The 27,472-nt window shown below is 42.6% G+C and overlaps 1 protein-coding gene across 2 annotated transcripts in view; it reads right to left on the bottom strand.

Moving 5' to 3' along the window:
• LOC310872491 (netrin receptor UNC5C-like) overlaps positions 1-27,472 on the bottom strand; it is a 264,096-nt gene that overhangs the window by 15,019 nt on the left and 221,605 nt on the right. Inside the window, exons 8-14 of one of the 2 annotated variants that reach the window (XM_083784393.1) lie at positions 26,949-27,005; positions 18,648-18,839; positions 15,730-15,947; positions 14,800-14,935; positions 13,114-13,201; positions 8,268-8,436; positions 3,263-3,496 (exon numbers count right to left, since the gene is read on the bottom strand). In XM_083784393.1, the coding sequence (XP_083640519.1) occupies positions 3,263-3,496; positions 8,268-8,436; positions 13,114-13,201; positions 14,800-14,935; positions 15,730-15,947; positions 18,648-18,839; positions 26,949-27,005 (1,094 nt within the window). The remainder of the gene's footprint in view (positions 1-3,262; positions 3,497-8,267; positions 8,437-13,113; positions 13,202-14,799; positions 14,936-15,729; positions 15,948-18,647; positions 18,840-26,948; positions 27,006-27,472) is intronic. The other variant, XM_083784394.1, reaches the window with a different exon arrangement.

The following is a 27,472-nucleotide window of genomic DNA, read 5'->3' as shown; positions in this document are numbered from 1 at the left end:
AGATATAGCAGAATGAATCTTAGTCCAATACTGTGCTCAATTATTTTAATTGTTTAGTTATATGTGATGTTGGTGTTTTGTATACTATACTCTATGGACCCCGGCTTGTGTGTCTGAAATAAAGTTAGATTTTCTTTTTATAGCTTCTGAATCTGAGTAAATTAAGTGTGCTGTAAGCAAAGCTTGGCTGTTTTCAGATTGTGCTAAAACAAAAGCCAGATCTCTCAGCTGCTCCTCCAAGAACAGTTGGTCAGTATATTGTCTGCGATGCAGAGGATTGTAGGACAGGACATCTGGGAACATTTCAATTGGCTAAAATTCTACCAGAAAGCATATTTTGGTAGTGTTGATTGGGCTTTGGAAAGTAAACTCTTTGAATCAAAATACTTTAAATCTCTTATGAAAACTCTTCAGGTGAAACAAACCAAACCAGTCTACTCGATGTAGCGAAACAAAGTTAGTTGATGTTTAAACCTGAGGCAGTTTTCTGAAAACATTAAAAAATATATATATATAAATACGGTACATAATATTGCTATACAGTATAGCAACATCTTAAATTACACAGATGTAAACCCAGTATTGCTCAGTGGTTTAGGGAGTTATCATTGTGTCTTCCTCTGGAAAGAATCACTTATACTTTGAAGAATAAACAGAAGATGTTTGATAAGATATGGGGAAGGTTTATGCAATATATTACGGTTAATGATTTATCTTATTTAATGGTGGAAATTGTCTAATTGTATTCTCTGCAGCTGTTTGGTCTTGTGGCCATAAGGACTCTGTTGTTGTTGTTGTTTCTAAGTGCCATTATTTTATTATACTGTACTTATATATGTATGTTATTGTTTTGTTTTTTGTTTTGTTTTCATTTTAAGAAATTGTATTGTATTGTCTGTATTATGTATTGTTTTGTTGTATTGTCTGTTTGTAAAAAAAAAAGAAAATTCAATAAATATATTGTTTAAAAAACAATGACACAGATGTTGTCTTGGATTGAAAGGTATATATAACATAGGTTACACAGGTCTAAATGGGTTAATATAGGCCAATTGTCCTTGACGTAACTGTTGAGTTAATTCATTCATTTGTAATTCCGAAGAAACCAAATGGGCCCTTATTTGCACAATCTCAGAGTTAAAATATAGCTGCAAGCAGCAATAAGGCGGGACCAAGGAGAGGGAGAGAGAGTGGGGGGGGTGGAGAGAGAGAGAGAGACAGAGAGAGAGAGGGGGGTGGAGAGAGAGACAGAGAGGGGGGGGGGGATGGAGAGAGAGAGAGGACAGAGAGTGTGGAGACAGAGAGAGGACAGAGAGTGTGGAGAGAGAGAGAAGAGAGAGGGGGTGGAGAGAGAGAGAGAGAGAGAGAGAGAGAGAGAGAAGAGAGAGGGGGGGCCTGGGGAGACAAATATGTGTATCAAAGTGTCATTGCCAACGGTCAAACGGTTCATGAGATATGCACATTCAAAGTTTGCATTTTCAACTTAATTTTCAATTTTCAGTGCTATAGCGCCACCATTTGGCCAATGGTCATGGGCTTCACATAGTCACCGTTTGGCATGGCCCTCTACCAGATTATCGAGTTTCACGAAAAGCGACTGCACGGTTCAGTCAGAACAGCTATTTTTGGCGGAGGAAGAAGAAGAAGAAGAAGAAAAATAAACACAAAAACAATAAGTGACCAAAGTCACTGCGTGTCTTCTTGGTCCCTTAATTAACAGTGAAGAGTTGACTGTCTCTGTGAGTCAAAGAATAGAGGAAACAGCAGTTTTCCCTTTGTGAGCAGACGTTGTCAATAATACACTGTACGGGGCGTTCTGTGGGGATTTACACTTCATCCTTTTTAAATTGACTGCGCCACTAAGACACCAAGGCCTTAGACCATGACGTCTGAGAGCCTGTGTGTAGGGCTGCAACTATCATTAATGTTCTTACCAATAATTCTGTCTATTACTCAGTATATTATCAATGTGAAGAAAAAGTCATCTTTTTTTTTTGCGGCTTTCGCCTTTATTTTATATATTTTCTTTTTTAGAGGGACAGACAGTAGGCTGACAGGAAATGGGGGAGAGAGATGGGGGAGTGACATGCAGTAAAGGCCGTCGGGATTGGGAGTCGAACCCGCGGCACACTGCCAGACTTGGGCTACCGGCCAAGGTGCCTGGACCGCTGAGCCACGGCCCAGGCCCATCATTTTGTTAATAATCCACTAAATTAATTAGCATGATTAACCACTTTTATACTTTGTCATACAAAGGTGTCGTGCAAAAATAGCTAAAATAGAGGAGCCGCTATTTTAGAAAAGTTCTTATAATCTGTTAATTAATCAGTTTGATTATTATTGTTGATGTGATGTACTCAAATAACGACAGTTGATTCACAATCATACAATATACTGTACTGTAATAGTTATATGTTAACTGTAAGGTCGTACGGTGTCATGTATGCCTCCCACGACGTTTGAAACATAATCAATTTCTCCTCATCTTCCTACGCAGCAGCTATACTGTAAATACAGTGCCAGCATTCCTTGTGAAACATCACCCTATCAATTATACTACAGAAACACCATCATTAAAAATCACCCTTTGATCTTTGTGTGTGGGTGTGTATGTGTGTGTGTGTGTGTGTGTGTGTGTGTGTGTGTGTGTGTGTGTGTGTGTGTGTGTGTGTGTGTGTGTGTGTGTGTGCGCGCGTGTGCGCGTGCGTGTGCGTGTGCGCACGTGTGTGTGCACATGTTTATGCCACTTTGACATACATACTGTAACTACTAGCATAATTTCCCATCATTGCTCTCCAGTGATGCATTGAATGTATACATTCACTAATTTGATGCTTTCGATATGACGCTTTATCACATTTACTGTACATTTCCCATGGACTGGGAAGGTAGGTACTATTGAAATAATTAATAATGAATAAACCTTGGCTATGGACATGGCAGTCCTTTTTAGATGGTCCTTTTATGAGTAAAAGCCCCCAAACGGCCAGCGTTTCTTACTGTATGCTCTATCATTCACCCAAACGGCCAGCGTTTCTTACTGTATGCTCTATCATTCACCCAAACGGCCAGCGTTTCTTACTGTATGTACTGTATGCTCTATCATTCGACCATTGCCACCTAGCAAAATAAATGCATAGAATGTCTCAGCTGAGCCTCTGATTATAACTTTAACTTTTTCAATTTCAAGTAAAAACATCCCATGGTAAACGGGCTACATTTAGTATGAACATGAATGGAACCCTGTGACTCCCAGTCGTACCTTGAGTGCGTCCTGCGTGTCGTCCAGACAGTAGACTCTGATGTAGTAGTCCAGCGTGGTGCAGGACACCGGGCCGAACACCACCAGCTGGAGCCGCTTGGCGGCAGCCTTGCTGACGGACTGGCCCACCAGGCAGTACGTGCCCAGCGTCTCCGTTAGGATGTGGCACGCCTCCGAGTCCATCTGCACGTAGCACGGGGTGGTGAAGTTCTCCTCTCCCACAACCACCAAGTCCTGCAGGGCCACACGCACATGCATGCACGCACACACGCGCACAAACACAGGGTTGAATGAGGATTGTAAGGTTTTCGGAAAAAGCCCAACAAATGTGTTGAATACATTTGAGAAATTGTGAGGTTTTGCCAAAAATAGGGATGCAAGGGTTAATGTGGTTAATAATTGTTGAATCATGATGTCATCAATTCCAATTTAGGCATTTAGCTCTTATTCCAGAATGACAAGAACAAAACATGGTAATATGTCAAATACATAAAAGAATTGTCATTAAGGATCTTACGTAAGCTAATAACCTAACAGTGGAATATGTATATAATTAAACTATGCATAGAGTGCAATGTCTACATAAAATCTAAGTCACATAAGTTGAGCCTTTGCATACGCCTGTAAGGTCGTCGAGGCTAGGGCAAGTCATCAAACATTAATATCAAACATACCGGTAGACAATCTACATTTCCCAAATGGAAATGCAGTCTAACCAGAACAAGCAGAGTAAAATATATTCATAATAACAAAAACAATGAATGGCCAGAGTAAGGAGAGGCTCCTCCCTTCAGATCATGCACAGTAAGATCCCAAAATTGAGTGTAAAAACTGGGTTGTGGCCAGCCTATTATGTCACTCTTAACACCATGACATCATCTCCATATTTTGGCAAGGATTCAGCCCAATTCTACCAGAATTGACTTCCAGCATAAAATTAAAGTTAGAAAAGTGTGTGCTGCCTACTGGCACTGGCAGCATTCACTGAATTTGGCATTGATCAGTTCAGTGGTTTGCGAGATTAGAGCCGGACTCAGACAGTAGAAATGGACAGACAGACAGACAGACTGACTGACTGACTGACTGACTGACTGACTGACAGGCCCTAAGGAGCCCGCTGCAATAACACTCCACATTTTATTGTGTATAGAATGACGTCTGATGGGAGGAGAGCGCTGTGAATAATTATAGGCCTAATTAAATAAATGAACCAAAACAAAACCAAATCATTGTTTAGCAACATAAATGCCAACTGGAAAGAAATGGTGTTTCATCATTGTGTTTCCTTTTTAATGAAAAACATAAACTGGGTCATTCAGCTGCAGGAGAATGAAAAGACATAATTGCTTGTTCATTAATCTTGAACTGTCAAAAAAAAGCATAGCGAGACAGACAGACACAGAGGTTTTTGTTTTAATTTGTTCTGGACAACCGCCGGTCAGATTGACTACCCACTCGACACAACACACCCTAAGGTCTCAGCGGCGATACATAGGCCAAATTTGACACACACACACACACACACACACACACACACACACACACACACACACACACACGCCCCGAATTTCTCTGCATTTTGCCGACTCTGAGCGTGACATTGAATCATGTTTTCACTCATGCTCTGATCATATGTGAGCTGCTGCTCGTTATGTCCACCAGCAAAATCTATACGACTCCTTGGAATGGGGCAGCGGTTCTGTAGGAGTATTGGAATGGGGCAGAGTCATGTTCTGTAGGAGTATTGGAATGGGGCAGAGTCATGTTCTGTAGGAGTATTGGAATGGGGCAGAGTCATGTTCTGTAGGAGTATTGGAACGGGGCAGAGTCATGTTCTGTAGGAGTATTGGAACGGGGCAGAGTCATGCAGCGGTTCTGTAGGAGTATTGGAATGGGGCAGAGTCATGCAGCGGTTCTGTAGGAGTATTGGAACGGGGCAGAGTCATGTTCTGTAGGAGTATTGGAATGGGGCAGAGTCATGTTCTGTAGGAGTATTGGAACGGGGCAGAGTCATGTTCTGTAGGAGTATTGGAACGGGGCAGAGTCATGTTCTGTAGGAGTATTGGAACGGGGCAGAGTCATGTTCTGTAGGAGTATTGGAACGGGGCAGAGTCATGTTCTGTAGGAGTATTGGAACGGGGCAGAGTCATGTTCTGTAGGAGTATTGGAACGGGGCAGAGTCATGTTCTGTAGGAGTATTGGAACGGGGCAGAGTCATGTTCTGTAGGAGTATTGGAACGGGGCAGAGTCATGTTCTGTAGGAGTATTGGAATGGGGCAGAGTCATACAGCGGTTCTGTAGGAGTATTGTAACGGGGCAGAGTCATGTTCTGTAGGAGTATTGGAACGGGGCAGAGTCATGTTTTGTAGGAGTATTGGAATGGGGCAGAGTCATGTTCTGTAGGAGTATTGGAACGGGGCAGAGTCATGTTCTGTAGGAGTATTGGAACGGGGCAGAGTCATGTTCTGTAGGAGTATTGGAATGGGGCAGAGTCATGTTCTGTAGGAGTATTGGAATGGGGCAGAGTCATGTTCTGTAGGAGTATTGGAACGGGGCAGAGTCATGTTCTGTAGGAGTATTGTAACGGGGCAGAGTCATGTTCTGTAGGAGTATTGGAACGGGGCAGAGTCATGTTCTGTAGGAGTATTGGAATGGGGCAGAGTCATGTTCTGTAGGAGTATTGGAACGGGGAAGAGTCATGTTCTGTAGGAGTATTGGAATGGGGCAGAGTCATGTTCTGTAGGAGTATTGGAACGGGGAAGAGTCATGTTCTGTAGGAGTATTGGAATGGGGCAGAGTCATGTTCTGTAGGAGTATTGGAATGGGGCAGAGTCATGTTCTGTAGGAGTATTGGAACGGGGCAGAGTCATGTTCTGTAGGAGTATTGTAACGGGGCAGAGTCATGTTCTGTAGGAGTATTGGAATGGGGCAGAGTCATGTTCTGTAGGAGTATTGTAACAGGGCAGAGTCATGTTTTGTAGGAGTATTGTAACGGGGCAGAGTCATGTTCTGTAGGAGTATTGGAATGGGGCAGAGTCATGTTCTGTAGGAGTATTGTAACGGGGCAGAGTCATGTTCTGTAGGAGTATTGGAATGGGGCAGAGTCATGTTCTGTAGGAGTATTGGAACGGGGAAGAGTCATGTTCTGTAGGAGTATTGGAATGGGGCAGAGTCATGTTCTGTAGGAGTATTGGAACGGGGAAGAGTCATGTTCTGTAGGAGTATTGGAATGGGGCAGAGTCATGTTCTGTAGGAGTATTGGAATGGGGCAGAGTCATGTTCTGTAGGAGTATTGGAACGGGGCAGAGTCATGTTCTGTAGGAGTATTGTAACGGGGCAGAGTCATGTTCTGTAGGAGTATTGGAATGGGGCAGAGTCATGTTCTGTAGGAGTATTGGAATGGGGCAGAGTCATGTTCTGTAGGAGTATTGTAACAGGGCAGAGTCATGTTTTGTAGGAGTATTGTAACGGGGCAGAGTCATGTTCTGTAGGAGTATTGTAACGGGGCAGAGTCATGTTCTGTAGGAGTATTGTAACGGGGCAGAGTCATGTTCTGTAGGAGTATTGTAACGGGGCAGAGTCATGTTCTGTAGGAGTATTGGAACGGGGCAGAGTCATGTTCTGTAGGAGTATTGGAACGGGGCAGAGTCATGTTCTGTAGGAGTATTGGAACGGGGCAGAGTCATGTTCTGTAGGAGTATTGGAATGGGGCAGAGTCATGTTCTGTAGGAGTATTGGAACGGGGCAGAGTCATGTTCTGTAGGAGTATTGGAACGGGGCAGAGTCATGTTCTGTAGGAGTATTGGAATGGGGCAGAGTCATGTTCTGTAGGAGTATTGGAACGGGGCAGAGTCATGTTCTGTAGGAGTATTGGAATGGGGCAGAGTCATGTTCTGTAGGAGTATTGGAATGGGGCAGAGTCATGTTCTGTAGGAGTATTGGAACGGGGCAGAGTCATGTTCTGTAGGAGTATTGGAACGGGGCAGAGTCATGTTCTGTAGGAGTATTGGAATGGGGCAGAGTCATGTTCTGTAGGAGTATTGGAACGGGGCAGAGTCATGTTCTGTAGGAGTATTGGAACGGGGCAGAGTCATGCAGCGGTTCTGTAGGAGTATTGGAACGGGGAAGAGTCATGCAGCGGTTCTGTAGGAGTAGTGGATGTGTAGATGAGCACGTGCAAGCAGAAGCATGCCTGTGTCTTCTCCTGCATGCCTATATGATTCAGATATGAGTAGTGACTCATATAGCTCACGTGGAGTTGTGTGAGTTTAATCAATACAAAATGTTTGGAGCGCAGTGTGATTCTGTTATTAGTAATCAACCATCCCTTACCCCTGATGCCAGGGGATTACAATTACACACTCATACACCCTGTGATTTTAGGGGAAATACATATTCTGATGGAAAAAGGATGGCTTTCCACGAAGAAGACGAACACAATTGAATTCTTTGAGAAATTCTATTTTTGCTATCATTTCGTTATTATTTTTCCACTATTCTTTCCTCATTCACTAGTTTTTTTTCTCAGGTACTATTTCTGTCTCTTTCTCTCTCTCTCTCTCTCTCTCTCTCTCACTCACACACACACAGAGACACACACACACACACACACACACACACACACACACACACACACACACACACACTCCGCATGGCTAACTGTGCAGACACAGCGTGCAGTGTTGAGCAGTGATAAGCAACACTGTGTACACTGTACAGTATAAAGGCCTAGATCCATGTAGACCACAGACCAGTGTGTGTGCGTGCGTGCGTGCGTGCGAGAGAGAGAGAGAGAGAGAGAGAGAGCGAGCGCTGAGGTAAACGGTTCTTGCTGAAGGACAGTGGACAGGAAGAAGGAAGTAAAACGGCTGGTCAGAGCAGAACAAATTGCTCCTGATAGGAGTCTGGAACATTGTTTGTCAAGTCACCTGAAGCCTGGAGGCACTGCGCAGGTTTGTGAAACCTTCTCTCTCTCTTTACCTCTGTGTGCGTGCAGACCGCTCACCTCCCACTCTCCCATGGCCAGCTGGTTCTTGAGCTGTATGAGCCAGTCCTCCTGGTCGTTGTGGGCACAGTGGTGGATGGTGAGGATCACTGGCCTGGTCAGCAGAGCTCCCGCTGGGCCGCAGCTCACCACGGGACTCAGAACCGTCTGGATGTCCTCCACAGGGGGTCTGCATGGGGGAGCACAGAGCATGGAACAATGTTATGGACGTTTGTTATGGACTCAGCACCGTCTGGATGTCCTCCACAGGGGGTCTGCATGGGGGAACACAGAGCATGGAACAATGTTATGGACGTTTTTGGAGCCCGTCCTTTACTCCTGCTGCGTCGTGGTGTCTGTGAATTAGGGAGGATCTGGATAGTGAACACACGATACTTTGATGGATGTTGAATGTCAATTTAACCCTCATAATCTACAAAGGTATGCCGTAGGGTTTCAGATAAATGATCACGGAGGATTCTACAGTGTACACAGCAGGGCAGGTGGGGAAACTGTGGAATAAATACAATACCTACAGAAGATCTAGAGGGTTTTTTGTGTGGCTATCGCCTTTATGTTATATTTTTTTATTTAGGGACAGACAGTAGGCTGACAGGAAATGGGGAGAGAGATGGGGGGGGGTGACATGCAGTGAAGGCCGTCGGGATCGGGAGTCAAACCCGTGGCACACTGCCAGACTGGATTACCAGCCAAGGTGCCTGGACCGCTGAGCCACGGCCAAGGCCAGTTTTAAATGAGACAGACAGACAGACAGACAGACAGACAGACAGACAGACAGACAATAATGCATGACAAGGGAACATAAAAGCAAAAGCATCACATGTTAGTGTATGCACGAACCGTATATGGCCCTAATCCACACTGACCCGTGCATCTTCTTCCATGCAGTGCAGTATACTCAGTTTACTCTATAGCTTGAGATGTTGCTAGAGATGTTTATTGACTGAAAAGGAGCCCACATGGATACAGGAGATGAATCTGACTGGTAACGGTGCTAAGCCCACCTAATGTCAGGAGGCCACTAATCCTTAGCAGCGTTATTGATTCGGCGGCTCCATGTTGCTGGAGCCCATTATTGACCGAGGAAAGGCACACACGGGGAGGAGACTGTACAGATACTGTAAAAATGAATTCAACTCTGAGAGTTTACAAATGTAACCAGGCATTTTGTACACTCTAGGACTAGGTCCAGGAGCTACACATGGATGAATCAACACTGAGCATTTTACTAGCCTGGGAAACATTCAGTGATACTGTGCATATGGTTCAGTACTATTCACTGAGTAACTGAAACATTCAGTGATACTGTGCATATGGTTCAGTACTATTCACTCAGTAATTGCAGATCTTGTCTCTGCTAATGCAAGGAGCCATCGTCTTGCGGTTATTGACTATCAATATATTCTTTATGCGGCTTTCATTACATCAACACAGATCGCAGAAGATATTTTAAGTTAGTGTCGACGGCCTGTATGCCGTGAAATGAAACTCTTTTATCTTTGACGAGATAAAGTGATTGGCTGTAGCTTCCGAACTGTTTGATGTGAAGCCGATGAAGGTCTTTTTTCATGAATTCAACTATTGACCGAGGTAGAGGCGGACTGGAGGGTTGACTTGGAGGTAAACTATAGAACGTTGTAAGATAAAGACAGAGTAGAGGGTTGAGTCGGAGGAGGTAAACTGTGGAACATTGTAAGATAAAGACAGAGAGTCGACTCAAAGGTAAACTGTAGTATGTTGTAAGATAAAGACAGAGAGTCGACTCAAAGGTAAACTGTAGTATGTTGTAAGGGGCCCTAGTTCTTATGTACTGCTATTGGCCTGAGAGGCCTAGAGCGAAGAAGAAAGCGCACGTGGATGGAATGCATGCGAGGTTGTTTGACTTGCACTGTAACAGTATTCTTCAAGCTCATCTCATGCAGTATTTGCTAAGCATGACGATACACTCAACTCACGATACGATATGTATCACGATATGAGTTTTTTATTTTTTTTATGATTTATATCCCCCCAAGCTGATTTTCACAATTTTTATTTAACTACATTGCAAAAGTAGCATTACTTTTCATGTAAAATTACTTAATTTCTGTGCAACAACTGTAAACATGCTTTCATGTTTAAACCTAGCTCGAGTTAACATTTCTTCTTTTCTTTGATGGCATCTTAGGATAGATGTAGACTAGGGTTTAATACCGGGATTCCGGGCCTCCCGGGTACAGGGCACGCAATTTCCCGCCCGGAGGTTGTGGCTTTTTCTTGTTAGAAATTACACTAAAGGAGTTTGCACACAGTGGACGTTCTTTCCCCTGATCTATGAGTGGTCAAATGTCCAATCTGAACCCTCCCATCATTTTCAAACATGTTTGATGATATTTATATGGAATTATGGATCACACTCGAGGGCTGCAACGGGAACGGGAGCCAGCGGGACCCAACGTAAATGTTGGCGGCGCGGGCGGTATTTAAATACCTGCGGGCAGGCACGGGCAGTCAATATGAAATCAGCGGGACCCCGCGGCCCACGAATCCTGCATGCATCCTCCCGCAATGAACCAGATAGGCCTACAGAGCTTATATACACTTTAGAAAAATATGAATGTCTGAGGAGAACGTATAATTATCTGTCTGCGCTGGACAAGCACCGTGGAGTCACTCTCTCCAGGACAGACATCTTCAGGCACGCTCCCAAAGCTGCTGCACCTGTCAATCAGTACTAGTAGCCTAATCACTCTGCATGAGGAGTGTGTGTTTTATCGACGGAGTGAAGAGTTTCCTTTCCCCGTGATGGACATTGTCGCTTTTGCCTGCATGTGTGCGTCACTGAGCAATAACGTGAAACGGAACACAAACTAAGATGAGTAGGCTACAATTTGTTTTATAACCATCAGCACGCAGCGTCTCTCTCTCTCTCTCTCTCCCCAGTATAATCAGGGTGTTGTGCACTGGCCGTGCTGGCTATTTTAACACCCAATCGGACTTTTCATAAAGTAGGCAATTCCCGCGGGAGCCCGGGAAAAGGAATTAAAATGAGACAAATCCGGGAAAATATGAAACCCTAATGTATACCTATTTGACAGTGCAAAAACATAATTGCCTTCCTTGATGCATTAATGAGCATCAATAACGACCATCTACTACTGAAAGTGACTGCATGGAGTCTGTCTCATTTCTCTCCAAAAGCATGTGAATATGATGGAATATAATTACATCTCACATTTCATATCACACACTAGCCCCCCTAAAAAAAGGTTTTTTTCTTTTCTTTTTCTTTTTAGTACTATTACTACTATTGACTGTTTTGACTGATTGGCTTCATACCCTAAATGCAGTTACTGTATGTAGCTCTCATTACAGAAATAGGGAAACATGTAAAAAAGCTTCAGTCTTTAACTATTCTCTATGTAAATGCATTGTATGAGTCTGTAGTATTCTGAGGGGCAAAGCAGAACAGAGGCAGGACACAGTGCTGCCACATGAAATTACATCTCTACCAAATCACCATTTTTAGATGTCAGTCGAAATTGTTGTTTTCAGTTACTCTGAAAACAAATGTTGAAGTAGTAGTGAAAATAGACGATCTACAAGCTCATAAGGCGATTGTGAGCTTGTAGATCTGCTATTTTCACTAGTTTGGGTCACAGGGATTGTAGATCTTCTAGATCTGCTATTTTCACTAGTTTGGGTCACAGGTAAAAAAATGTGGGAACCTCTGCTCTATACCGCCTGACCCCACCACGCCGTAGTGGCCGGAGGGGGGGTCAGAAGGGTCTGAATGTCCCTGCACTATTAAGGGATGGCTGGTCTATTCATTTTTCCCCCCCGAATGCTTTCCCGACTAAATACTACAGTATGTCATTAACCCCCCCCCCCCCGTCCCTTCTGATACAGGTTACGGATTTCAATAATTTATTTTATACATTACATATTCATGATGGCAAAACAACTGACTAACTAAAAGCAGTCAAACCATTAATGCAGGGTTCCCCAATTAATTTTCCTCAAGGGCCATATTTTGACTTGCATACCAGGCTGGGGGCCGAGTCTGCACGCGCGAGGTCGAGGTCTTGCCCTGAAAATTCATTTTCAGGGCAAGACCCCATTTGAAAAGGATGCCCAGTTTGACATGCATAGGCTACTGACCCCCATTTAATGCCATTTATATCTGGGACCCTTCAAAAAAAAACAAAAAAAAAAACATTTTATTTTGTAATTCTTCCATGGGCCACAAGGGGGCGCTCCGCGGACCGCCTATTGGGGAACCCTGCATTAATGTATCCAAGTGTTCTTCTGTGTGTAGAACAGTAATGTTACACAAGACAATTGAATGTCCTCAATTCATATACTGTATGAGACATTTTAATGTTCTCAATTCCGAAAAGGCAAGAGTTTTAATGGTTATTTTGGACCCCTGCCGTGTGGATCGACTGCTACTGACTGAATCACAACGCAGGGGAGCGTCCCGCCGGCGAGACCTACTGGAAATAAGGACATGGATTCATCCCTCGCTGTGTGCCGTAAGCCCATGTCGACTGGGCGACTGTGGCTCAAGAGGTAGAGCAGGTCGTCCAATGATCCATGGGTCGGTCGGCGGTTCAAATCCCGGCTCCTCCTGTCTACATGTCGAAGTGTCCTTGGGCAAGACACTGAACCCCAAATTGCTCCCGATGTGCTGGTTGGTACCTTGCATGGCTTCCGCCGCAATCGGTGAATGAATGCGTGTGTGAATGGGTGAATGTAATGCACAATCTATGTAAAGCGCCTTGGATAAGGGCGCTATATAAATGCACCATTTACAGGGTAAAGGCTCACCATACTACCACACAAACAATCAGGATGGCCGACTCACCTCACGCTGTCTTTCCTGTGCACGGTCACGTACATCTCGTACACTCTACCCTGAGGCACTGCCCCTGCTGGAACCAGTAAGCTCACACCTGCAGGAGGGAACCACAGGGAAGGAGTAGAGAAATGCATGTGCTGAATATTTCAAAAATGTTAAATTGACTGACGATGAATTCTGACCTCAGATTTCTTGATTTCAATGCACAAAACTGTATTATTAAATCAATCAATCTGTTCTACTTGAGTTAATCATTGTACAGTATTAGTGTGAATTGTGATATGATAATTGTACAGTTGCTGCTTGTTTCTACCCACTGCACTGCTTTAATGTGATTGATAGTCAAAAAAGTATGGCAGACATTTTAATCTAGCCTGAGAGAACTCCTACATTATCATATAGCACATCATTGGGGTAATGTTTAGTCCTGTACAGTGTAATAGTAGCAGTTGCAAACTGTATATGGGTTTTCATCTGGTTATTGCAGATTTAGGTGAGTGGCTGGATCCACCCAGACCCAGCACTGAGACCCCTTTTCCACCGGTTGGTTCCCAGTGGGAACCGGTTCAGTTCTTTTTGGTTTTTAGTCCATGAGCCAGAGGTCCAACATTTGTGGACGAACTATACACTATATTAAATTGTTTATAGGATCAATACAAGTAAATAAATACATGATAACCCTTCCACAGTAGTAGCTTTTTCATATTTTCGATTATTTTGCATATTTTCCTACATAATGCCTCATTTGCATATTTAAAAATGTAAAATTTGTAATACAATAAATCATTGTCTTCGTGTAAGTACTCAATTGGGGAAGTTTCATGGTGATAACAATCTAATATAGGTATGGTTTTGCCCACTCAATTCATAATTCACGTTTCAATTTTGGAGCTCTGGCTCATGGACTAAAAACCAAAAAGAACTGAACCGGTTCCCACTGGGAACCAACCGGTGGAAAAGGGGCCTGAGTGTACTAAAGGAGAATTCCAGAGTAGCCGTTTCTTACCGAATTCAAATGTTATTATATCCATTATCAGGCACCTCAGCACTATAAATCGTTTATTTTGATCGCTCGACAATTTATTTCATTTTTTTCTCCAATGACTGGCCGCATGTGTCCCTATGTCCCTATGTATATCTGTTTGGACCGGAGTATGAACAGCTGCAATACTGCTGGGTGACCTACCTTCAAGTGGCACTGTTGAGCTTTACACTGTGCACTATAACTATTACAACAGTACAGTACAGTACAGTACAGTACAGTACAGTACAGTACAGTACAGTACAGTACAGTACAGTACAGTACAGTACAGTACAGTACAGTACAGTAATACAAGACAAGTATAGTTGCACCACTCACACGGGTGTGATGTTTTTGTTTACATCTGTCTTTCATAATGTCAGAAATGTGACCACAGAGTTTTGTCCCAAATGGGCTTCTGTAAAAAGCGAGCGGCCGATAAACCTGCTCAGGGCGACTTTCTCCAGTGGCTATAGCGGATATATTCACGTCGATCAGATTATGGTAAGAAAATGGCTACTCCAGAAAAGAGCACTAATGCCTGATTTATACTTGATTGTGTGCCATTTGGCTCGCCAAAAAGCTGTACAAGCTCATAACAGCTTGTAGATCGGCTATTTCTGGTGTGTGACACCGACACGCAACTCAGTGTAAATCAGGCTTAATGTTACCAGAGTTGGGCACTATGAGGTGTCCTCCCTGGTTGTTGAAGGATCCATGTGCGGTACAGGAGGGGTCTCTCGTCCGTGCCAGGCTCTGGTTGCGAAGGTTCATGGTATCGCTGTTATCCAACAGAGACTGGGTCACCTGGAAAGTAAGCAGCACAGTTCATAGGACATGTCGTAATATATTGAATATTATATAATATATTGAATATATTGAATATATTGAATGTGAAGGAGAAGAAAGAAAAACAGTTGAGAGAAAGTGTCCAGTGATGAAGCATTAATAGATGCACTGTGGACTGCATCAGCGTTTCAAATATCTAAGATTATATGTACTGTAAATGTAGTGTACTCAGTTGAATTCTCAAAGGCATTACAGGTCTATTATTCTGTCTAGCCAGTAGCCAGTATGTGTTTTTGAACACTCATATTTGTGGTTTTCTTTGCGAATAACCTTGGTAAAATGGGGGGTAATGTACTATAGAGGTCATAGTCATCGGAGAAAGATTGAAGGTTTTAAAAAAGATTTCATTCACTGTAGTTGTATTGTGTTTAGTGATTCTGTTTGCAGTAACAACAGCCTCTCTATCTTACCATTTAATGGCCTTTAATGATTCGACTTATTGACTTGAGTTTAGTTGAGAGATTCTGCTACTTCAGCCACTTTTTCACAATTTAATTCCATTCAATGTATTTGACAAGCTCTGTCTTTTTGTTTGCTTATCGAGACAAAGCAGGGAAAGAAACTGCTCTGGGAACATTGCCATGGGGCAAAGCTAGCTCACCCTGTTCTGAAATGAGGATTAAGTTGTCACAGTAAAGTAAAAAACAAAAACCCTTGGGGCAAAGCAGTACAACATATATAATAATACCTTACTTGATGTTTTGCACTGGGTTGACCACTTCCACCTGCTGAGCAACAGAATGCAACCTTACCTTAGGAGACAGTTTAGATGTGAAGTCCCCTCCTAGGTCATCTTGGGGTGTGACCAGGCCAGAGGAGTTGTATACTTTGATTTTCAGATTCGGCAGAGGGTCCAGCAGAGGGGAGTTGGTCATGGGGATTTTGTCTGAAACATCATGGAGGGCATACACTGGCCCACGATACATGGCTGCAGCGTTGGTCAAGTCAGGAGGCGCGGTCAGGAGATCAGCTAGGGATGAGGCAAGGGTCAGAGAGAAGGAGGCAGGAGCAGTAAGTGAGAGAAATAAGTGAATACTGAATAACATAATTATTAATATATTATGACACACTTGGCCGCAATACATGGAGATTGCACTGAAAGGACCTGTGAAATGATCCTCCAGGTTCTATTCTGTAACCGATATTCTTATGTTAAATAATCTGCCCTTCTCTCACCACAAAAATGCCACTGACCCTGCTGGTGGCCGTGGCTTTGCCATTTTTGAGGCACAGCCACGACCCTGTAATTATTTCATTCGGCTACCTGAAACCCTGCACTGACACAGTTTCACCTGGTGCATGCTTGGACTGTGCTAATCGCACACCATTTTAATAATGATTCTCTTAAGTGTGTGTCCTCGGCCTGTGGCCTGGAACTTACAAAGTGATCCTAGCAGGACGTATACTGTACCTCGATGGATAGCATGCAGATTCTACTAATTAAACAGCATGTTCTCAATATCAAGTCCTCTGTGATTATTGCAATCCAACCTTCCTCTCTCACTCCCATCGCCTGTAGAATAGCATGTGTCATAATGTTACCCCGAAGGCAAAATATTCGAAGAGTCTGCTAATTAGCAGCCATGTTTTCATCTCAATCACTCTCTAACGCCACAAGATGTTCAACATGCGACATGTGTGCCCTTGAGTTGTCGTGAGTAATGCAACGTTAATTGCAAAACGCATCAGCATCTACTGTATCTGTCATGGCACACAATGCTCTGTGTCCCATGGTTATACCTTGACATTTGCATGTGTAGTGTTGCATGCTAATGTACATGCACGCACGCGCGCACGCACGCGCGCATGCACGCACGCACGCACGCAAGCACACGCACACACACACACACACACACACACACACACAGCTTACAGTCCACCCAAGGGACGACGTGCTCATATTCACTGTCACACAATCAAGCACCTCATGCACACATGTAGCGGTGATTACATTATGTGTCTAAGTGGCTACATGAAGGAGGATGGACACTCTGAGCTTCCATTTTCCTCTCACGGTTAATCATTGAAAGGTTAGCGTTAGCCATGGGCCAGAACAAGTGATTAGCTGATTAGTGTAACATGCTCATCAACATGCATGTCACAACTTGCATATAGATTTTGCCTGGAGAATAATGTTTTATGTTAGTGTTGTTGTTTTGTTTGTGCTAAGCAATGTTGTAGAGTGCTATAAAAGAGACTTGGGATTCTTTTGTCCATCATCTATGTTACATTAAACTATGCTTTTGTCCATCATCTATGTTAAATTAAACTATGCTTTTTTCAGAGCTTGCTGGGAAAAAACAAAACCCTGGCCTAAGATGAGATGGACTGTATATGTTCTATATCCATCTCTTCCTTACTTGCGGCTCGCCCCGCACGCACGCACGCACGCTCTCATCAGGCTGTTTACTCTTAAAGCCAGCGGGTATTCATGCCAAATCATCCTAGCTGAAATTTAATTAATGACTAACAGAATGCCAGAATGTGTGTGTGGCGTGTGCATGCATGTTGTGTGTGTGTGTGTGTGTGTGTGTGTGTGTGTGTGTGTGTGTGTGTGTGTGTGTGTGTGAGAGAGAGAAAAGATGGGCCTTTGTTAATACTATAGTAATCTAAAATGTTCTTTCAACAACGGATGACAAGCAGCCTGATGGTTTGCTGGTGCAATGAGCCAGTTAGCACAGTACAAGATCTGATCAGCGGTTCACAGCCTGTGACTCTGGCACTGAGAGAGAGATTCCAAATATGTTATTACATAATATATCATTAGATAGAAGTTCCTGAAGTGTTCCTCTTGGGGTTAACAAAACAAAACTTGTGAATCACTGGCAGAGGCAGCTTTGGACCCAGAAGCAAAGAGACGAACAATGAGACGGGGTGGTGTTTGTCGCGTCAGCTTGTCTGCTGCAGTGTGTATCTATACGCGCACCTTCCGCCCTCAGCTCATATACTTAGAGATGCTGAAGCTACAGTATGGACAAGGACCTGAGTGAAATATGACTCCACTTAAACAGAAAGATAGACAACTAATGTCTGCTTGGGATCTCACTGCAGCAGACAGGGAGAGGAGAGAGAGAGAGAGAGAGAGAGAGAGAGAGAGCTGTCCGTTTGAGAGAGATGAATCACATACAGTGTGGATTGACAGTCAGTGCCACGCTGATAGTATCAGCACCACTGCAAAGCCTGCGGAAAGGGGTCAAGGAGAGTTCATCTAGAGTGGAGGTACAGCCTCTTTCTTAGTTACGTCGCTGTCAGGCAGAAACCTTGAAACTCCAAACTTCTACTTTTTATGTTTGTCGAAGGAGGTTCTCCAGCCGACAGTAACCAGTAGCACATCTGTTATCAAACACGGCAGGGTCAATCCATACATCCAGGTAGAGGCATGTAGCTCTTACGGGACATTTATACACACTGGTCTAGAAAGATGGTATTAAACCAGATTTTCCCTGCCCAGTGTCCTAACAATCATTATTCTTCTTACTATGGTGTCGGGGTTCAGTCAAAGGGCATTTTATTAGAGGACAAACTATGTTCCCTCATCTCTCCTTCAGAACAGTGTTATTTGAAGCAGAAATAGCAATAAATAATAATAATAAGGGTAATAATAATAATAATAATAATAATAGTGTAACAAAATGATAAATAATTTCACCCCCCGTGTGTCCGTCCTCACCTGATCTTGCAGTTTTGATGTTGACAGACTGGAATCCTCCGTTGAGCGCGGAGGTGTCGATGATGTCGGAGTCGAAGTCGCGGTGAGTCTTGCGGTACACGAAGAGCGCCACTATGACTGAGATGACCAGGCACATGATCACCGCGATAACGATACCCACATACAGCGCTACGTCATCTGTACTGGGGGCAGCTGAAGAGAATCAAGAGACAAAGATAGATAGACACTTTTATGCTTTATTATGTCACTACTACTCAATATACTGTACCGGTACAGAGGAAAATGGCTAAAAAGACTTGAAAATAATTTTCAAACACTCATACTACAGAGAGAGAAAGAGAAGCCAAGGGGGAGAGAGAGAGAGAGAGAGAGAGAGACAGAGAATATACAAAGAGAAAAATTAATTGGAACTTCTCAAGAAGAAATTATGTGCACAAGCCAGAAAAGTGGGTGAAAATGGACAGAAGTGATAATCCCTCTCTCTTCAGGAAGCTGACACCAAACTATTAAGAACTATCTTAATGGGTCCTCTTGCAAATAAGTTTTAAATAGCCATCCACCTGACCTGGTATCTCACACAAGGAGAGAGTGGGAGTGAGAGAGAGATAGAGATATATGTGTGGGACGTCTAAGTAAAAAACGTAATAATATGGCTGTTAATTATTTCACAAGGTTCTATAACATCTTTCCTCCATTGTTCTGAACGTTGAATGGCACCTCAAATAGATCAGTCGTGGCTTTTTACATTCAAGATCAATATTCTATATAAAAGCATAATGAACATTTAAACTGATGAGCTGCTTAGACTGGTAATGAGGGACTGAAATTCACAAACCGAGACAGAGGTGCACCAGACATGAGAGGAATGGAGACGGAAGAAAAGTCTAATTGAAAGGGTGGAGTGAAAAGGAAATGTAAAGGAAAGGAATATGGAGGATAGGCGGAGACCACGGCACATGAGACAAAGACGAATGAAGAAAGGGGACTTTAAAGAAGGGCGATAAGTGGAGACAAGAGGGCAAGAGGAATATGGAACGCACTTGAACTTCAAAGCAGAAAAACAAACAAGCCTACATGAAACATGAAAGCTGCATTGAATTTTTTTTGATTTTTTTCTTTCAGGACTCTTTTCACACTCGTTAATCGCCACTCGTTAATCGCATCCTCTGTAGCCAGTGGGAGGGGATGAATACAGAACTGAAGGAATGCTCCTTTTCTTTTAATCCGTCCTTAAAGTTGAGAGGCAGATAACAGGCTTTTTAGCTGCCTTTTTAACTGCCTGAGTCATGTGCTGTGGGATTTGCTTGTTGTCATCTCACATGGAACAAGAGAAGAAAGCATGAACTCGATTATGTGTGAAACCCACTGCTTTGATGATGCACACACAGGCATCAGTTCTTTATTGCATCACACGCCTTCACACTGACAAGCATGACACACATGTAACAGCCATAGCAGAGGAACAGTATAGGATGTACATTCTTAACCTGCCACTTGAGGGCGCTATAAACCACTTTTTCTTTCTACACCTCACGCCATGGGAGCTACAGTAGGTGTTTACAATGTAGGCCTACAGAGGTAAGCCTATGGCATCCTCATATACTGTTTGAGACTGTGATGAGTGAACAGCAGTTTCAGAGAATAATTGATGTGCAGTTTTGCCAAGCAAAGGCATTTCTTCTTGAGAATTTGATTCTCAAAATCCCGATATAACACCCACGGCTTGACTTTTTCCAATTAGCTACACCACAGGGATAGCTGTCAAAAGGCTACTTTTTAGATCTCAAATCATGGCCAATGTTTGACACTGGCTCTCCTGCCTACGGTACCACATTTCTGCAAACCGCCCACAAGCCCAGCTGGCAGCTGCAGAGCAATTATAAGGCAACGCAATTGTATGTTCTGTTCTTAATACTTTGTGATGATGATCAGGGTAAGAGGAATTTAATTATCACCATTATCTGCAACATCACCAACATCATCATTCTTACCATCATCATCATCATCATCATCATCAGTTGCATTAACTTCCCTAAGAGTGTTGTGATACCAACACTGGCATTCAAATATCCTTTTCTGGAAAAAAGCTTTCAGAGCTCAAGCATTTGATTCTAGTATTTGTGATCTCCTCAGTAGAATGCAAAATCCTTACATAACAGCTCAACAACATCACTATTTCCATACCCTAATGGACTATGTATCAAGGAGCTACATAGGAGAGCAGGACTCCTATATCTTTTCCTATATATAGTTTATTATTTGCTATCAAGGCTTATTATTTCTCAACACTGGAATGTGATGACACTTTTGGATCAGTAAAGTAGGCTACAGCCTGTTGTCTGTGTTTGTGCTTAAGAAATAAAAATCTGTACAGTATTTCGGCTCGTAATCCCCCCCCCCCCCCCCCCTCTCGGTTTTTTGTCACAAGTGGGTAACCTACATACAACCTGGATACTATTGCTGTCCTTTTCAATTCATATTGCCTATTCCTTTATTATCCTGCCTGTTCTCAGTAGAGTTTATGTATTTCTTGCCACCAAAACGAGCTCAGCCAACAGCTTCAATATACGTATATTATAACTAGTGGTGATGGTCGCTACAATGCTTCATCGATCCGCCACCTCTGATGTACCACACAAGTGATACAATACACAAAAACAATAAATAGACAACAGACAATAATCAACGGCTGTAATCCATCAGCCAGACAAGAGTCACATGTCCGAAAGGAATGTAAGTGATATTGTTTGGTTAAAACAAAACGTTGTTTTGTTAAAAGGTTCTCCGCCTCTTTGATAAACAGAAATGTCATTTTCAGGTGTTTTGCTAAATTCCAGCCAATCAGGAGAGAGTACCCATTTATCAACTTCAATTGTTGTTCCAATTTTGTCTGCTCATTTGAGCATCACTTCCAATTCCACTTGTTTAATCTGTATGAGTCTGTGAGTTCTATATCCTGATTGGATAACATTGGTATCCTAAAGAGAAGGTGCACTCGTTTTATGGAGCGAGGCAGAGCAAGAGGGAGGCTACCCTTCATTTCCCCTTCAGGGAAGTACCCTTCATTTGACTCAGCACTTTTGACACTGTCAACGATCGACCCAGAAAAAGCGTCTGAACATGGCTTTTCACTCTTGACCTGAGACAGAACTGTGAGTACTTGTTCTCAACAGAATGACATGAGTGGAGAAACTAGAAACCAAGTATGACAGCTATTTTAAATAATCTCACACATTCTCTCTCTCTCTCTCTCTCTCTCTCTCTCTCTCTCTCTCTCTCTCAAGCACCACGCACACACACACACACTTTCCCATTCCTCAATCAGCTGCATCTGTGATACGCCCTCTCCCTCTTGATGAGTGGCTCCATGTCCAAAGCCCTCAGCCACAAGCCCAGGTAAATTGGATTTAGATTAAAACATGTGACTGTGATGAACACAATGGGGAACAATTGAATAAATGATCAATCATGTGAGAGATGGAGGGACGTTCAGACAGCCCATCTGTGATGTCCTCCAAAGTACTATCCGACAGCCCTGTCAGAGGGAGAATGTTTGCTAAAGGTCAGCACGCACTCACACTCACACTCACACTCACACTCACACTCACACTCACACTCACACTCACACTCACTCACACTCACACTCACACTCACACTCACAATCACAATCACATACAACACATATACAAATGCATTGCATGCAGAAATAACAGCAGTCAGAAGGTTGCTATTGGTTGTATTGATCTTTGATGTTCTAATTAAGACACTATGCAGACAGCTGACATACACAGAGCTAATCTTGTGTTTGTGCGTGTGCGCATGTGTTTGTGTGTGTGTGTGTGTGTGTGCGTGCGTGCGTGCCTGCCTGCCTGCCTGCCTGCCTGCCTGCCTGCCTGTGTGCGTGCGTGCGTGCGTGTGCATGTGTTGACATTTAAAAACAATGTTTTTCCACTTAATGGGTCAGGTGGAATGTGCAGACATATTGACTTGTGACACTTGTTTCTGTAAATTTTTATCTGTGCATGTTTTTCGATTCATAGATGATCGCGCACACACACTCACGTGCACGGACCAGTCAATATGGATCTCTGCCTAACGTTCCTCGCTGTTCTTCTGTTTACAGTATGGTCCGATGTACCGTGGGGGATTTAATGGTGGACTAAACCACTAAAACCAGGATAACTCAGCTTATCTTGGCTCTATCTCCTGTGTGATCTGCATCCATGGCGGAGCTTTGCACAATCACTAATTGAAACTCATTCAACTGCTGTTTTGATCTCGCCTGGCAACATGAACAAGCCACTGTGGTCTTGGCACCTGGCAGGATGGGAGGACTGGAGGGAAGAGAAGAAGGGAGGGATGTTATTACTTTGTCTAACTGTGTCAACCAAATGCGGCAATATCGAAACAAGGCATCATGTAGCGAACCTGATATTAAGAATATACTGTCATGACCGTTACACTGTAGTTTGTCCATATCACACCAAGGAAATAATTCTACATCTACATCCACTTGTGGCTTTTACACAGATCATTCAATCTCTCAATAGCATCCCAGGCTGAATGATCTACCTCTCATATAATGGTCCATGAAAGAACAAACACCCCATAAAAGCCCTTAGTAGTTTGAGTAAGTACTGAAACAATGAACAACATGAAAACCGTTGCCAGCCTGCCTCAACTACTCTTCCAAAGACACTTCAGGATCAGGGACGCTGACAGAACACAACTGCAGTACTTCCTATTTTCTAAAATCAAAGCCTGTGCAATATTGGCAGTTTGCACATAAATGATCCTATCAAACATCAAAGTGCATAAATGGAGTATAAAACAGGCACTAACTAATAATTGACATACTGTATGTCCATTGTTGTCTCTACAAGCATACAACCATGGTCACCATGGCAACTCGATGAGCGTGTCAGGTGCTCTCTCGTGAATTTGAACAGTCTGGATAATCCAATTTCATGATGATGAGTGAATAATATTGATCGATATACATATTTTATTTGGGTAACGAGGTGTCCAATGTTAATGTAGTGTCTGAATTTATAGATCCTCCCAAAAGTACAGGTATTGTACACCAGTGGAATCTCTGCATTATTTAAAATCAGTGACCTACACTATTCTAAAGAAAACCAAGTCTACCGTATTCCATGTTTGGTCTAGTCCATGTATGGGAGAGTCTTTATTTATTATCAACTTCTTTCCACAGACATGGACAAGTATTGCCACTGACACATTTGTTCATGTACGGACACATTGATGAGCCCCAGAGCACACCTTCAAAAGCATATTCACTTCACACAGATGGGCCACCATCATAAAGAAAGGCAGAAAAGTTGAACCACATGTCAGGGAAATTCTATTTCCTCCCGGTGCTTCCTTGGGTCCTGAAGCCTGCATGCAGCCCATGACGTACACAGCCCTGGGTATCCAATCCAACCTCCGTGGAGTGCCATCTATCTAGTTTATTCTTGGTTGCAAGCCAGTGTCATGCACCCAAAATGTAAGATATACAAGGCTCACAGCACATTGCAAATAACTCAGGCTACAGTATGCCTGCTTATGCCTGCTTTCCTTGCTGAAACAGCCAGAGCTTTCCTTTCTTTCATCAAGCATTGTGTTAAAGGTATTATGGACAGTACTGTAAGTGCGAATGCAAAGGTTCTTTCATTTTCTGCCAAATGAGTATATATATTATATATATTTCCTGCAGGGGAAATTTAATTTATTATCCATCAAACATGTGTTGGCTGCTTAGATCGTAATCTCTCGAGAACAGATTCCGAGCTACGCTACTGAAACTGTCGGCAGGGGCATTCAGAATGTGTATACATTGTTGGTAGTGGGAATGAAAGCATATGTATGGACCCCACCTGAAGAGGAGGGCCAAAGGCTGAACCAATGGGCAACATCCTGCTATCCACATTCTGTTCCCAGAGGCAAATTCAAAGTATTTTTTCTTTTTTTTGCCGATGGGTTCCCAGAATGCTCAGATCATTATGAGGAGGCACATAGACCGGGGCCAGGACCTTCTTCTTCTACTACAGTACATGCAGTACATTACATCATGCAGTACATACAGTACATTCTTATTCTACTACAGTACAGGCCAGGACCTTCTTCTTCTTCTACTACAGTACATGTCATGTCTACCCAATAAGCTGCAGGAGAACGTCTTGAGTATAGCATGGGGGGGTTGTGCCACCTTCAGATGCAGCTTTATTGTCACATAACTTAATAATTAAGTTAAATATGATTTGTACTTTCAGGAAAGAAAGAAAAGTTTAAAGAATAGAACAGCTGCATTTCACATGAAGCTCAGAGGTGACCACACCTTTGCCGTTGCAGCCCCCAATCTGGGGGCCATTCCGTTCTCCATCAGATCTGCCCCTTCCGTTGAATCTTTAAATCCAGGCTCAAGACTCTGTTCTACTCACAAGCTTTTGAATCCCTTTGATATGTTGTCTTGGCTTACATCCTTGTTGTTTCGGTCTGATATGTTGTTAATGAACTGTGATTGTGCTGCTGTGTGTTGCTTACTATTGTTTGTTATATGCTGATGAGATGTTCTGTACATCACTTTGGTACAACAAAAGTTTTTTTTTTAATGTGCCTTATAAATAAACTTGATTTGATTACATTTACAGACAGGCATCATAGACTCCCACAGACAACTCTGAAGATAAATGGAGAGCCGCTTATTGCAATGGGAGATATGAGAGAAAGCGTTGCAATTACAAATAACACATGATGCAAAGGACAGCTTTGAGGAGTGCCTCAGGCAGAAAGTCCCATGCAGGGAGTCTCCGTTTTTCAATGGAAGAGTAAGGACACCACCTTCAACCGCTGCAGACGTACTAGTTATATTGTATAAACATACTCTACTATCAAATGTTTTATTCATTAAAATAAGTCCTCAATAAAGATAGATAGATAGATAGATAGATAGATAAATAAATAAATAAATAAATAAATAAATAAATAAATAAATAAATAAATAAATAAATAAATAAATAAATAAATAAATAAATAAATAAATAAATAAATAAATAAATAAATAAATAAATAAATAAATAAATAAATAAATAAATAAGTCAGTAAGTCAGTCCCGGATAATAGCCTCATGGTGGATGCAAATGTAGCAGGGCCAGGATAGCAAAAAAGGCATTATTTATTCCCTATCCTAATAAATAAGAGTTTTCTCCAGACACCTGTCAGTCTACCCTTTGCCTTATTCAGGTGATAGTGTGTCATCCTTTCCCATCTCCTTTCCAAAGTTACTAGTCTTTACCACCCGGTAATTTGCCCAGTTACAGTTTTTCACGATTGTTTACACACAAAAATCGAAAACATGGCACAATTTGCACTACATCACACCCCCTTTTCTGCATTAGACTCTGACTTTCCTTCTTTACACTCTGATGTCAATTACACGTCACCTTGTTGTCCAAACACTACACACAATGTTCGGTTGTTGCACACACTTATCACGTAAAATCTCAAAGCATCAACCTACAACACACAACTGAGTCATTGTCAATCATGTGTATTCCATTTCTATGACGTGTGTTTTAAAATGTTCACTTCATTGTGCTGTGAATACTGTGGTAGTGTGCAGCAAATGCTTAGTTGTGTGTACTCAATGAATGGTATGTGTGTGTCATTTGAAAATATGGCTGTGTGTACCAAATTAAAACGCGAGTTCCATTTTGAGATCAGTTAAGAGATTTGATGGCAAAGAGTCATCATGGAAAAGGAGTCAGGGTTTAGCATTTTGTGTGTGAGGTTTTCAGTTTTGTGTGTGCAGTTTTGAGAATGCCGTTAGGTTGTGAAAAATGTGTGTTAACAATGGTGAAAAACTGTAATTCACCTGCTCCTGCAACCCTGTTGAAACTTGAAAGAGTTACCTTTTTTATATTAATCCTGAATTTGTTGTTTATTGATATAATTTAGAAATAGTGAGGATGATAAGTGCTCACAGTTTCCTGATCTAGACATCCCACAATACCATTATACTGACTCAATAAACCACAAAAACAACTCATTGACATCTAGACAATTAACCTCCCATGACATCCCTTGTCTAAATGAAAATAATACTAATACAATACAATAATGGAATTATAAGGTACAGAAGTCATGAACAAAACAATTCGCTAAGTGAAATGAAGTGAAATGAAACGTGACAAGACCTGCAGGATAAGATTATAATGTAGAAAGTAGAAAACAGAAATGTCATGAGTGGGAGGAGAAGAAATAACATGGAAAGGTGGTAAAACATAAATATCAACTCACATGTATATCCCACATCACTCTTTTCTTTTGCCTCAGTGGACATCTGATACAAAGAACCTTGGAAGTGTGAGAGAGAGAGTGAGATAGAGTGAGAGTGAGTGAGAGAGAGTGTGAGAGAGAGAGAGAGAGTGTGAGTGAGTGAGTGAGTGAGTGAGTGAGTGAGTGAGTGAGTGAGTGAGTGAGTGAGTGAGTGAGTGAGTGAGTGAGTGAGTGAGTGAGTGAGTGAGAGAGAGAGAGAGAGAGAGAGAGAGAGAGAGAGAGAGAGAGAGATGGATGGAGGAGAGAGAATGATGAATACACAATGGAATGAAACAAACACAAAACTACCAAGGCACCAACACACAAAGTCTGCTATTTTGAGAAGAAAAGGGTAAAAGAAAAAGAAAATACTACTATCTGAAGATTTCATTGTATCTAGCAGACTTTAGTGATGCCTCATGTGGAGTGGTTGAGTTAGGAGGGGCAGGTTGTGGGTCTCCAACACATGCATGATTGCTGATGTTCAGGAGCAGACTGTGGGTCTA

This window comes from Protomyctophum parallelum, assembly GCF_964188405.1.
Source record: "Protomyctophum parallelum genome assembly, chromosome: 15".
NCBI classification, from domain to species: domain Eukaryota; kingdom Metazoa; phylum Chordata; class Actinopteri; order Myctophiformes; family Myctophidae; genus Protomyctophum; species Protomyctophum parallelum.
This window is presented reverse-complemented; position numbering and strand designations above follow the sequence as displayed.